Source organism: Bidens hawaiensis, unplaced genomic scaffold (assembly GCF_021521415.1).
Source record: "Bidens hawaiensis isolate Kalapana, Puna unplaced genomic scaffold, B.hawaiensis_p1.1 tig00095099_1, whole genome shotgun sequence".
NCBI lineage: Eukaryota > Viridiplantae > Streptophyta > Magnoliopsida > Asterales > Asteraceae > Bidens > Bidens hawaiensis.
In genome coordinates this window covers 1-13,188 of record NW_027504541.1, presented here as the reverse complement: position 1 = coordinate 13,188, position 13,188 = coordinate 1, and the positions used below count along the sequence as shown (strand labels likewise).

General features: G+C 34.6%; 1 protein-coding gene across 1 annotated transcript; it reads right to left on the bottom strand.

Moving 5' to 3' along the window:
- Positions 1-354: 354 nt before the first annotated feature.
- On the bottom strand, positions 355-2,388 carry LOC143608047 (xyloglucan endotransglucosylase protein 6-like). The gene is made up of 4 exons (XM_077083253.1): positions 2,200-2,388; positions 2,012-2,112; positions 1,446-1,639; positions 355-894 (listed from the first exon to the last, which is right to left on the bottom strand). The coding sequence occupies exons 1-4, from the start codon at positions 2,369-2,371 to the stop codon at positions 483-485; spliced, it is 879 nt and encodes a 292-aa protein (XP_076939368.1). The 5' UTR covers positions 2,372-2,388; the 3' UTR covers positions 355-482.
- Between the last annotated feature and the right edge of the window lie 10,800 nt (positions 2,389-13,188).

The following is a 13,188-nucleotide window of genomic DNA, read 5'->3' as shown; positions in this document are numbered from 1 at the left end:
GTTTAATGTTGTAATACAATTAAAAAGGTAATTTCTAGAGGAAATGTTAATCTTTTTTCGTTGGAGATAAGGCCATGGCCTGATGGATTTGCTTTAAAGATTTTTTAAGGGCCGTGAGCTCCTTAAATTCCAAATAAGCGCAATGATGTTGTACAAAATTGAAAATGGAAAATGACAGTGATCATCTTAGTGGGCCCACCACTTTTTAAAAAATCATACTGTCTTTCTCTTAATGTGGCCAGTGGCCCCCATATAATGTATCCCGTGAAGATTATAATTAACACATGTTTTAAAAACATAATAATAATAATCAAACATAAGCTCAGCTCGTGCGGTCTTAATCACCTCAGAATGTAACATTAAAAAAATTACCATTAATTAAAACTAGAATAATCTTACATTAACAAAATATGCAACATGAAGTTCATGTTTTTTCCCATCATTTTTATACAAACATTCGATAAAATGTTCAAAACAAGCAACTAGTGACGATGGTGTTCACATTCCACTGGCACCGATGGGAACCTAGCGGTGTCACTGCAGTAGTCATAAATCATATGGTTGGCCCGAACCCATATCAACTGATGGTTTTGATGCACATTTAACTCCGACAATACTGGTTGGTCCCACCAACCACCAGTGTTGGCACATCGCTTTGCATTATCTGAATCCGCGGTTGTCACTGGACACTCACAACCATCGATTTCAAGCCCTCGGTACGACGCCACAAATGGGGCATGGGACCAGTCGGTCTTGACCCGACCACCTTGTGTGGCCCAGTCATCAGCATTCCAAATCGAACTGTACACACCCATGGGCTGGTCTTTTGGGTACGGGATGCCTTTGTGTTCCAAGTTAGTGTGCACTCTAATCGGTGTCTCATCCACCAAAAATCTGTCAATTTAAAAAAGTACTCCAGTTAGGTTATTCATTTTAGGTGCGAGAAAAAAAACTAACCAATCGAATTAAATAGTAAAACCAATCAAAACAACCAATTTTTCAGATTTTAATTTTTTTACTCGAAACTTTGGTTCGACTTTGGGTACGCTCATTCCAAAGCCAAAATGCACCTAACTTGTTTAAATGTTAAATGCTTATTAATTTATTAATGATATTTATAACTAAAATAAATACATTGTTCTTTGATAAAATTCATGTTTCAAACACGTTAACAAAACAAAATTAAACCAATATTTTGAAATGCATTAAAACTTGTACTGAAGAAATGCATTAAAACTTGTACGTAATAAAAGTAAGTCGTGACACTCGATGTATAATAAGTATGGCATTTACTTTGGCAGTGTTTTCCTTTTCAGACCCGACATTGCATATTAAAATATTTTACTGAAATAATAAAATGCACAAACATGCCTAAAGAAACATCCCACATGGCTACTTTAAAGACTTGTACAAACAATATTTTGCAAAAGAAAGCAGAAACTTACACAACTTGACGTTGGTTCCACAATATGGAGTAAGAATGGAAGTCTTTGGTTGGATCAAACCATAGATTCAACCTCTGTTCCCGGTTACCGACCCCGTTAACGTACACGTTCGTTTGCACAAGGTACGGCTTGCCGGTTGTGTTCCCCAAGAACTCGAAATCAAACTCATGGTGTTTTTCGCCTTCCGATGACATCTGCCCATATATATTATAACATTAAATTAAGTCAAACGGATTATGAATTATGAATAGTAATGTTATAACAGAGTTATCTATAAAATGTTATTTTTAAACTATTTAGTCGTGTTATAAAAAAAAGTTAGTGATGTAGCTTGTTGCATGTTATTCTTTAATGAATGGAAATATAAAGACTTAAAAGACTTTTATCATATGTTTGTTTTAATAAATATCAAAATTGTTAAGTTTAAACAAAAATACCATAGGGACTTTTGCCTTGTGATACCAAGGTATTTGATAAATATTAGTTTTTCTTCAAACAGTAGGCCGATGAAAAAAAATATAATTTAGAAGTAGAGTTAGAGAGTGTATGAGTTGAAATCAACTTACATAGAATGCGGTTACGGTTCCAGCGGAATCACCTTCAACAAGTTTGATCTGAAAGTTGACTTTACCGAACATATACTTTGACTTTGACGAAAATCCAGCTCCTAAGAATCAAAATTTATAAGTTTAGTAAAATCAAAATTAGATATTAACCAAAAAATAAAACAGTTTTTAATGTAGCGATTTTATACCAGAAAAGTTATCAAGTTTCATGTTCACCGCATCTCCGACTAACTCGAAATGATCAGGAGCCCAATAAGGCTGAAACATTTCATCAAACTTAGCCGTTGATTTAACCGCACAAACATAAAGCGATAAACACAACACAAGAATTACGAAAGACGAAGAAACTAAAGACGACATTATTGTTAGAGAATAAATATTATTTGATATGTTTCAAATTTGTTGACACAAAATATGAGTGTGTTAAGGGGTTTTATAGGAGTATGGTATGTGTGTGTTACGCCACGTCAGCAACATGTAGGATGGATGGAATAGGACATGTAGGACAAGAAGGGCCCACAAGGGAAAAAATTTAAATAAAAAAACTAGCCGTTGAGCTGGCACTGAATGGGTGTTTGGAGTAAAAGTGGGCACAAAGTGTACGAATAATCACTGTTGAAAAAGACGTCTGTGTGTAGTATCCAATGAGAGATTGACATGTGGACAATCACAGCTGGCCATGGTACTGTATAGCTGTCATTTATGTAGTGGTTAAAAGGACGGCTTTCTTTTACATTCACCATTTCCTGTATTGGTATGCGATCCCACGCGCTTGTTATACAATCGTTATGACGCGTGGATTACATGCACTAGATATTTTGTATTTTAACTATTCTTCGTTATTTTAGATAATCGGGATGTTTTTATTTTTTATTTTCTTTTTTTTAATGTTGTTGATTTCTTTCTTTTGCTTCTTTTTTTTCCTAGAATGTGAGTGTAGAAAAACAAATAATAATGCATAAAAATATTATTAAATTAAAAAAAAATGAAAAATCATAGTCATTTTTAATGTAATTATATTTATATGGTAGGAAATGGGTTGGGTATACTCTTAAAAGAAAGGAAACTAAAGCGGAGGTTTTTGTAATGTAAATTTTTTCTTTTCAGTTTTGAAGGAAATAATTGAAAAGAATGGAAAAAAAAATAAAAGAAAGAAAAAAAAATGAAAAAGTTATATATATGTGGAAAAGAAAAGAAAGGAAACGAATGAAAATGTTTTTCGTTTCTTTCCATCATTAAGTGTACTCAAAAACAAGAGCAACTCTTGCTGAAATATTCTTGAACCTTTTTGAAAATGAAGGGCTGTTTAGAGAACTATGTGATATAAAAAAAATTGAATAAACTTATATGCATACAAATGGGATGAAACGACTTCTTTTAAACAAACTACATTTCTAAAATTGTACAAGATATTTATCGGTTTTCGAAAAAAAGAACTTGAACCGGATAAAATTACTCAAAATCAAACATTTGTATAGATACATAGGGCATGTTGGGGATTGCTTACTTACTTTAAGTAACTTATGACTTATTAATTTTTTAAAAGTTAAAAAAGGAGTTTGATATTGCATGTTATTATGAGGGGATAATTTAATAAATTATAAAGTTATAACTTTTTAACTTATGAAAAAAGTTATAAGGATGTAAAATAAGGAATCCCAAATGCCTCCTTAGGTTTCAGACTTTGCCCGTTTGCCCCCTGTGGTTTGTCAAACTAGCACGTTTGCCCCCAGTGGTTCCGAAATAGCACCATTGCCCCCTGAGGTTGTTTTTTTAGTACCCGGGTGCCCCCAAACATGAACGTCCGTTAGTTTTCACCGTTTGGTGTCATATCTTCTAGGGTATTTTCGTCTTTTAACCCAGTGGTTCCGAAATAGCACCATTGCCCCCTGAGGTTGTTTTTTTAGTACCCGGGTGCCCCCAAACATGAACGTCCGTGAGTTTTCACCGTTTGGTGTCATATCTTCTAGGGTATTTTCGTCTTTTAACTGCATAAAGATGGAACGTCACAGTCAGTTTAATATCAAAACATGACATAGTGTTAACAACAAAATGCATAAGCAACATGTTTAATATCCACCCTTAATTCATACCAAAATGGTGGCAAACATAAGCCGCAATAGTTTTAGGTAGTTTTAGACAACAAGACATCTACTAATGTTTAATACAACCAAGTAGCATAACAAAACAAGTTTAAGTAATATAATCAAAGCAGTTTCAACTAGCAGGAGCAGCTCCATCATCACCTAGCAAAGCACCTAAAACAGAGTCATCACAATCCATATCAGTAGCAGTTTGACCAACACTTTCACCACCATCTCCAGCAGCAGCTTGACCAGCAGCTTGACCAACACTTTGACCTCCATCCCCAGCTACATTCTTATGTTTTCCGCAACCTCTTGAATTGTGCCCTTTATCACCACACATCTTACAAGTTACAGTGCCACCCTTCCTTGTCAATTTTCCAGCAACTTCCATATTATCTTCAAGCTCCACCTGGTCCTTTCTTCTATTCTTCCTAGGCCTGCCTATTTGTGCTCTATGAAATGGTGCAATCAATGTTGTTGGATCCTGACATTTTGGCCATAACTTAGGACCATTCAGTGGCCCAATCTTGTACTTGTAAACTTCTTTCCAAGTATCCATAAAATAACATGGATTGACCCATGTCTCTAGTGGACCAACTTCTTGTTTGTGAACAACCATATCCCAGTTGACAGCAACAACATGCTTACATGGAATTCCAGACAATTCCCATCTCCTGCAAGTGCAAACCATTTTCTCCACATCAACTGCATATTGACCTCTAGTCCCAGTTACCTGCCACCTTTTATCACCACACCACTTTACAATGCAACTTGGTGCATTTTTCTTATTTCTCTCTAAAATGATTGTAGCCTTTGGTGTTAGTGGACCATTCCATTTATCTTGTGCCTTCATCACATTGATGATCCTTTTCATCAAGTATTCTCTTATAAATTCCAAGCTTGATATTATAGGCTTCTCTCTCCCATCAACAGTTTTTGAATTCAAGACCTCACACATGTTGTTGAGTAGAACATCACTTTGTGCTCTTCCTGTTCAATTATAACCAAAACAAAAAAGTTACCTCATTGAAACCTCATATTGATTAAGAAACATTTGAACAACAATGTACCTGTGAAATGAGACCTACTCCAATGTTGTGGTGGAATACCAGCCAACCACTTATAAGCTTCAATATTAAATTTCTTCAACTCTTCCATTTGTTCAATAAAGTCAGGAACTATTTGACAATTGCATAAATTAAGACAGATCTAACCTTGAAAGTACAATAAAAGTATTAACTGCATAAATTGATTAAGTTACCTGTTGTTGCAGTTGCACATGCCCACAAGCAATCCTTGAATGCTTTGCCTCTCCACTTTAACTTCATATTCTGGTGTATATGCCTAAGGCAAAATCTGTGTTCAGCAGCTGGGAATACTTGTGCAAGAGCTGGAATCAAGCCCTATTTAGAAGGAACATAAAAGATGTTAATTAACAATTTATGAGACATAAGGTTAAAAATAAGACAGATCTAACCTTCTGTCTATCTGAGATGAAAGTGAAATTGCTGTTACTTTGTAAATCCAGATCATCTTGAAGGCATTCTAGAAACCAGGTCCATGAACTTTTGTTTTCTGCCTCTGCAATTGCATATGCCAATGGATAGATTCCATTGTTAGGATCTAACCCAACAGCAACTAACACTTGACCTTGGTAAGATCCCTTCAAAAAAGCCCCATCTAACCCTAGTAATTCCCTCCCACATGCCTTAAAACCTTGCTTTAGAGGACCCAAGCAGATGTAAATTCTTTTGAATACTCTAGTTTGAGAAGATGGGTTAGGCTCTGACTCAACATCAATCTTCACTGTGGTGCCTGGATTTGCATTCATGAGCTCCATGGCATAGTCCCTCAATTTTGAATATTGTTCTTTGTAATCACCCCGGATCTCCTTTGAAGCTTTTACCTTTGCCTTAAATGCTTTAGGTCTGGAAACATTAAGTTCATACTTCCTTGATACCTCCTCCTGGATGGTTTTGGCAGAAATATGTGGGTTGGATCCCACAAGGTTAAGCACCGATTTATCTTTAGCCATGAACTTGGCAGTCAAATAAAGACTATCTCTTGATTGTACACAAGTGTGCTCAGGCTTGTAGGTCTTCACCATCCAAGTTTCAACCGAATCTTTCTCCTTAGATATGTATAACACATAAGGACAAGCTGCCTGTAAAAGTCTTTCTTTTCTTTTTCTACAGGCTATTGAATTGGCAGTAGGAGGATCTGCTGGTATTTGGTTGGGCCTGATAATAGGGTTTTTTTTTCTTGGGCTAGCCCTTTTAGCAGATATTTGTAAAGGCCCATCACCTTTATTGAATTGAGGAACACTTCCTTCACAAATGACTCTAATCCTATTTACCTCATCTTTCTTATAGGATAACTTTCTTTTAGTTTGAATTGCTTGCATTTCAACAAGCTTCTTAGCCTCTTTTTTAGTTCCAAATGTTTGACCAACAAAAAATCTTGCAGCTTGCATATGATTCTTGCCCTGCAACAAGTTAATCCCACAATTAATAACTAGTAAAAAAACAAAAGAGTACAATGAATATAATACTAACCTTTTCTTTACGTCTGATTTCCCTCAACATCTTGTTTCTCTTAGATGACAGGTCGGTAGTTGAATCATCACTCATGCTATCAAATGACTCGTCATCATCTACATAGTCATGGAAGTCCCTCATATCAACTTCCATGTCATCCGCATATTCATTTTCAATGTCCACCTTGAAATCACTATCTTGTGAATCATCATCTTCACTAGAATCCTCGATGCCACAATCAGTCTCACCATTGTCAACCTCATTCCCATTATCACCCGTACATTCGTTATCACCCCCTGGGTAGACCGTAGAAAAATCAAAATCATCAAAGTTATAACCATCTACAACCGGCTCACCCCCTTTTGCATTCTCACCCCCTTTTGCATTATCACCATCCTTTGCATTCTCACCCCCTTTTGCATTATCACCATCCTTTGCATTCTCACCCCCTTTTGCATTATCACCATACTCAATCATCAATAATTTTCTTCTAGGAACCATTTTTTTCCTAGGAACAGCAATGGCATTAGCATGAGCATCTCCATCATCTATTTCCTCAATAACAACCTTAGATGTTGATTGTGGTGATTTCAAATAAGTATCCACATCAGATTTATATTCTTCAATGAACAAGTTAATAATCTTATTTTCAGCCACATATTTGGACAAGTTAAGCACATCAGCATCACTACCTAAAGCTACTAAACCAGTATCCAAATCTTTACCTGGTATTTGAAAATGATAATATAGCGGAACATCATCTTTAAAAAATTCTAGCTCACGCAACATCCAATGGACTTCAATCACAGAAAACACATCTATGTCCACATCATCTATAAATGCAACCTTACCATTAGCATATCTTCTACCCGGAAAGTTCCTAAATGCACCACCATAGTTTATTCGTACAGAGAACAAATTAGGTTGTCCAACTGTTACAAAAAAACAAAAACAAACACATATAAAACATATAAACAGCAAAATTTAAACTGAAATTAATGATTCCAGCCTTTCAAGAATCGCAATTGAAGAAGGTGCTAAACCTTACCATATCTTATATGGGGGTTAAGGTTAGAGTATTTCTTCCTTAATTCCCAAGCCATCGTTCAAACAAAGATTCACTGGTATGAGTTTGAAAACCCTAGAAGAAATCGAAGGATGTGGGGGTTGAAGGATCTGCTGGTATTTGGTGTATAAGTGAAGAAATCGAAGGACGTTCCATCTTTATGCAGGGGGCAATGGTGCTATTTCGGAACCACTGGGTTAAAAGACGAAAATACCCTAGAAGATATGACACCAAACGGTGAAAACTAACGGACGTTCATGTTTGGGGGCACCCGGGTACTAAAAAAACAACCTCAGGGGGCAATGGTGCTATTTCGGAACCACTGGGGGCAAACGTGCTAGTTTGACAAACCACAGGGGGCAAACGGGAAATTAACTCAAAAATATATGGAATTCCAGCCTATTCTATATATATATATATATATATATATATATATACACTAAAAATCATGGTCTTTTCTTTCTTGTGTGTAAATGAAATAATATTTTTTTTATATATTTATCATTATATTTTCTCTCTCTTTCACTCAAAACCACTTTTAGAAAATATTAAAATATTATACGATGTGAATGGTGTAACCCCAAAGTTAAGTTTCTCATATTACATTTTCTTTCTTTTATACTCACAACCACTCATAACTATACCATATAATTTACAAAAACTTACTCATATAATAATAGGGTACGGGCTGAAAATGTTCTTAGCTATGAGATTGAATCGAAAAATGTGTATAATAATTTGTCATATATATATATATATATATTTTTTTTTTGGGATGACTAAAATTATATTAAAACAAAACCTCGACTAGGGGGGTGTTTGGCCTAACTTTTAAATTTTTTTGCTTATGCTTATATACTTACACAAATAAGCTTATTCAAATAAGTTAAAAAACCATTTTCAAACAAGCTTTTTCAAACTACCCTATATAAGATAATAAGCTTAAGTTTAAAAAGCTAAATCAAACACCAAATAAATCTTATTTTGTAAAATAAAAAAGCTAAAAAGCTATAAACTTTGTTAAAAAAGCTAGGCCAAACACCCCCAAGAAAGAAACTAGCTAGAATACTTCAAAGAAAAAAAAAACCGAAACCCAAAATCATATGAAATGACCCCGAACCACGAACCTAACAATATTCGAACCTGAAAAAATCAAACATAAAACCAAGTAACTCTATATAAATACACTTTTAAAACACATGAAAGAAAAACTACATAATTAATACAAAACAAAATAAAGCATAAGGGCAAAATGAAACCAAACCATCTTCCACAAAATAACACAAATAGTCGAATACCTTGTTGCACCATACCGCCAATACAAAGCAACATAACCCTCATATAAAACCTCCGATGAACAACTTAAAAGAATGTCATCTTTTTTGCTTACCACATGTTCTCCATCATTATTAAATCTACAAGGAAAAAATTGTCGTTGATCCATTTACACAACTGTGTGACAAAAAACAAACCTTGAATGTTTCCACTTGGTTTTATGTAATGTCATATTTTATGTTTCTAAATCTTTGTGTTTTTTTTAACAAACATTAAGCCTCCTGATATTGATATCTTCTTTCCTGATAAAACTTATTTTTTCTTTCCGGGTAGCATTGTAATTTATCCTTGTCTTGATAAACTTGGAACCCGACCACTAGATTCAGGGCCGGCTCAACAGTTTATGAGGCCTAAAGCTAATCAAAATGTTGGGGCCTTGATCAAAATCTATTTGATATAAACTCTCATCATTTACCTACCTGAGCTTTAGACCAACAATAAAGATTCTTTTAGCTTCTCGTTTTTGTTTGTTTAATCTTTTAGATTGACCTTATTCATATTTGCAAGTTCAATTTTACATTATAAATTCAAAAGTTGCAAACAAATTCACAAAGAATGTAATCATAGTAGCAAACAATTCACACAAAATTTAAGTATAAAAAATGGGAACAGTAATCACAGTTCACATATCCATACGAAATCAAAATAGGAAGACCTAGGGCTTATTAGTGTACCTTAAAGCTTCAAAATAGGTTCAACAAAACTAGAATTAAGCCGACAAGCCTTCGAATCAAACTAATCGAATTAAGAATTAGGGCTCCAACATAAACAAGATAACTCAAATTAATCGATTATTAAACTTGGAATCAAGCCGCCTTTGTATTTCATATTCATAGATTCAGAATTTATGCTTTTAGTTAAGGCCTCCTCCTTGTTGCTTGCGACCCATTAATAGACCATAGTAGTTACCAATACAAAAAAGACCACTTATGGATATGAAACTATATAACCCTTAGTTTAGTTGGAGGCCTTCTAAATCCGGAGGCCCAAAGCGCATGCCTTATTTAGCTGGCCCATGGGCCGGGCCTGACCGAATCTATATAATCATTCCAAGAATCACCGATCCTCGAAGCATTTCTAACTGATTTTTCAACATACGTGTTTGCAATCAATTCTTTCAAAGCGACTCCTTCGACTACACTTAGAAATATTTAATATTTTCAAGTTGATATAATATAAAAATCTATAAAAATTAGAATGAAACCTATACTTAGAAATTCAAATGGGTATTGTTTAGGTAAACCAATGGATATATATGATAACCATGTTGGTGATCAAGAGCAAGATGATAACAAAGTATAATGACTCAAGGGGATTCACTTCTTCAATTGGAATCAAAACAAGCGTACATAAAAAGAAATAGATAATGGCCTTATATAGCCTTAAATGATAACGTAAACAAAATAACTAGATGAGATAAATCAGCATGTAACTCGGTCATATAATGACCAACGCTACTTATTCAAAATTTAAACTCACAATAAACTAGATAACAACCTCCTGACTTTAATGAATCCCAAGCACGTGCAAATATGAATTCTGATTATGTGAATTACTTTCAACACCCTCCCATAATTCACATTCTTTCACTCCCAACATGGACTTGAAACACAAACTTTTCTTTGGGAAGTGCCTTTGTCGGAACATCAACAACCTGCTCATTGGTCTCACAATATTCCAACTTGATTGACATATGTTCAACCATTTCTCTAATAAAATGAAACTTCAATGCAATGTGTTTGGACCTGCTGTGAAGAACCGAATTTTTAGATAAACATATTGCAGACTTGTTGTGACACTCGTCAATTTCGGGTCACTTTTGTTATGTAAACCCGACCCGTTTGTAACCCGAACATTTCAAATATATAAAATATTGGATCTTGTCATTTAAAATATATAAAATATTGGATTTTTATATCATGCATTGTTTGACCATTTAAACATACCCATTTTTATTCAAACCATAAAAGAATCTTTATATCCAACCCTTCACTCCTTCCCTATATATACACACCCATCTTCTTCATTTTACTCTTGCTACATCTTCAAAAACTCTCTCAAAACCTCCATAGATCCAAGGTTGTTTTATTTATGTATTCTTGAAGGTTTGACTTCCAAATGTCAAACCAAGTTTCATCTTTCATTCTTTTTAGCTTATGTAGTCTTATTAATACTTGTTTACGGTGGTACAATATATATATAATACACACCCCTTGTTTCCTTTGTTAGTTACTTCACCGACTCCGGTTGGTTAAGTTTCGAACGTCATAAAGCAAGGCTTCATGGAGGACTTCGTGTTCTTGATATATATATACACACACATAACTTATTTATACATATTAATTATGCCTAACTTCTGCTCATTTTAGTTTGTTAGTCATATTTACAAGTCTTGGGTATGTGGAATCCATCTATGAACTCATTGTGAGATGGCAACCGAACCAAACCGAACTTTTGTTAAATATTTTCATATTTACAAGTCTTGGATATGTAGAACTAAATGTTTTATACTTGGGTCTTAAACCACAAACGTTGTTGTATACTTTACTTGAATAATTGCTCGATTTGGTGTTCTATGCTTATTTGCCTATGTGTTTATCGCTTTTGGATGGTGGAACTATAAATCCTAGACCATTTGGCAACCCCTCATGGCAAGGTGTCGTTAACGTAATGCAATTAATGATAACTATAAAATCCTAAACTATTTGGCAACCCCTTATAGTTGGGTGTCGCTAACTTGTTAGCGATAACTATTTTATCCAAGTTTTTAGCTATTATTTATGGTTTCGTATACTAGTTTTGTGGCTTTTCATACTATATATCTATTGTTCAAACTTATGAATTGCTCACCAACCTTTGTGTTGACAAACTTTATTTTCTGAAATGTTACAGGTTTACATCTAGGTTGATTTGATGATTGTGGAGGAAACGAAAGTCAAGACCTTTAAGTTATTAGCAAAAATAAACAATATTTGATTTGCTATATTTTGTTATATCTTGTTGTTGACTATCTCTTGAATATTGTTATGTGACATTTTCGATGTTGTGAAATGAAATGAGTTTGTTATATATTGTCGCTTTAAGTTAGTGTCATGCGCTTATGGGCAATCGTTACACCTCGGCATGTTTCGCCGCCTTTGGTCGGAGTGTGACAGATTGGTATCAGAGCCATGACAATTAAGATAGGTGGTTAGACGTAACGACCTAGAATTGTTATGCTTAGGGTCCTATACGTGTGTTCATACGTGTTTACTCCATTTTATTGTTCATATCGCATGTTTATTTATAAACTTGTTTAAAATTCACCAATATCCTAAATGTTCACATACACACAGTTTTCATAGTATTTCCAAGGTATCCTTACCTTAAACGCAAAAAGTAGATTTTTATTGTGTTTTATGGATTACAAGATTAACTTGGATCCCGTTGTTTCAAATCCCTTAAAGGTTGCGTTTATATCGGGTTTGTAGCCATCATAGAAAACGAGACATTATAAAATGACCACTTGACTAAAAGATTCCAAGGATCGAAGGTGATTTACTTACCTGGGATGGTTGAGTTATAATGCTCGTTTTCTAGGCCATAAACCGTGTTATGAATGTCAATTCTTTATGTAGTCGAATGCGAGTGTTCCGGTCGCCATCCTAATTTTCGGTGTTAAAACAATAGGGCCACGGTGATTTCGTGGACTAGTGTTTTGACATGATGTTGTATTTCGATTTATTGTGTTATCATTGTTATTTGAGTCTAAAACATGAAAAAAGTCACGGTGGTTACGTGCACATGTTAGACTCCAACGTGGTGTTTATAAAACTTTTTATTTAGTGTTGGAATATCAAGTCATGGTGATTTCATGCGCGATTTTTCCAACTCTATAAATCTCAAAATCTCAAATTTTCAAGCTTTATAAACGAAGTTTTTAATATTTTATCTAACACTAACATCTCCTCCATACTAACTCTAGGATTCACAAATCAAAAAAATCGAAATCTTATTCTATTTTATACACCTTTATATTCATTCCCTTTTACCCAAAACTTATCCCATTTTCTTTATAAATTTTAGCATGCCTCCGCTAAGACGCCAACTGCGCAAGAACTCCACCCGACGTATGGCCGCTATCATCGCCAAGCAAATGGCCGCTGTGATTCC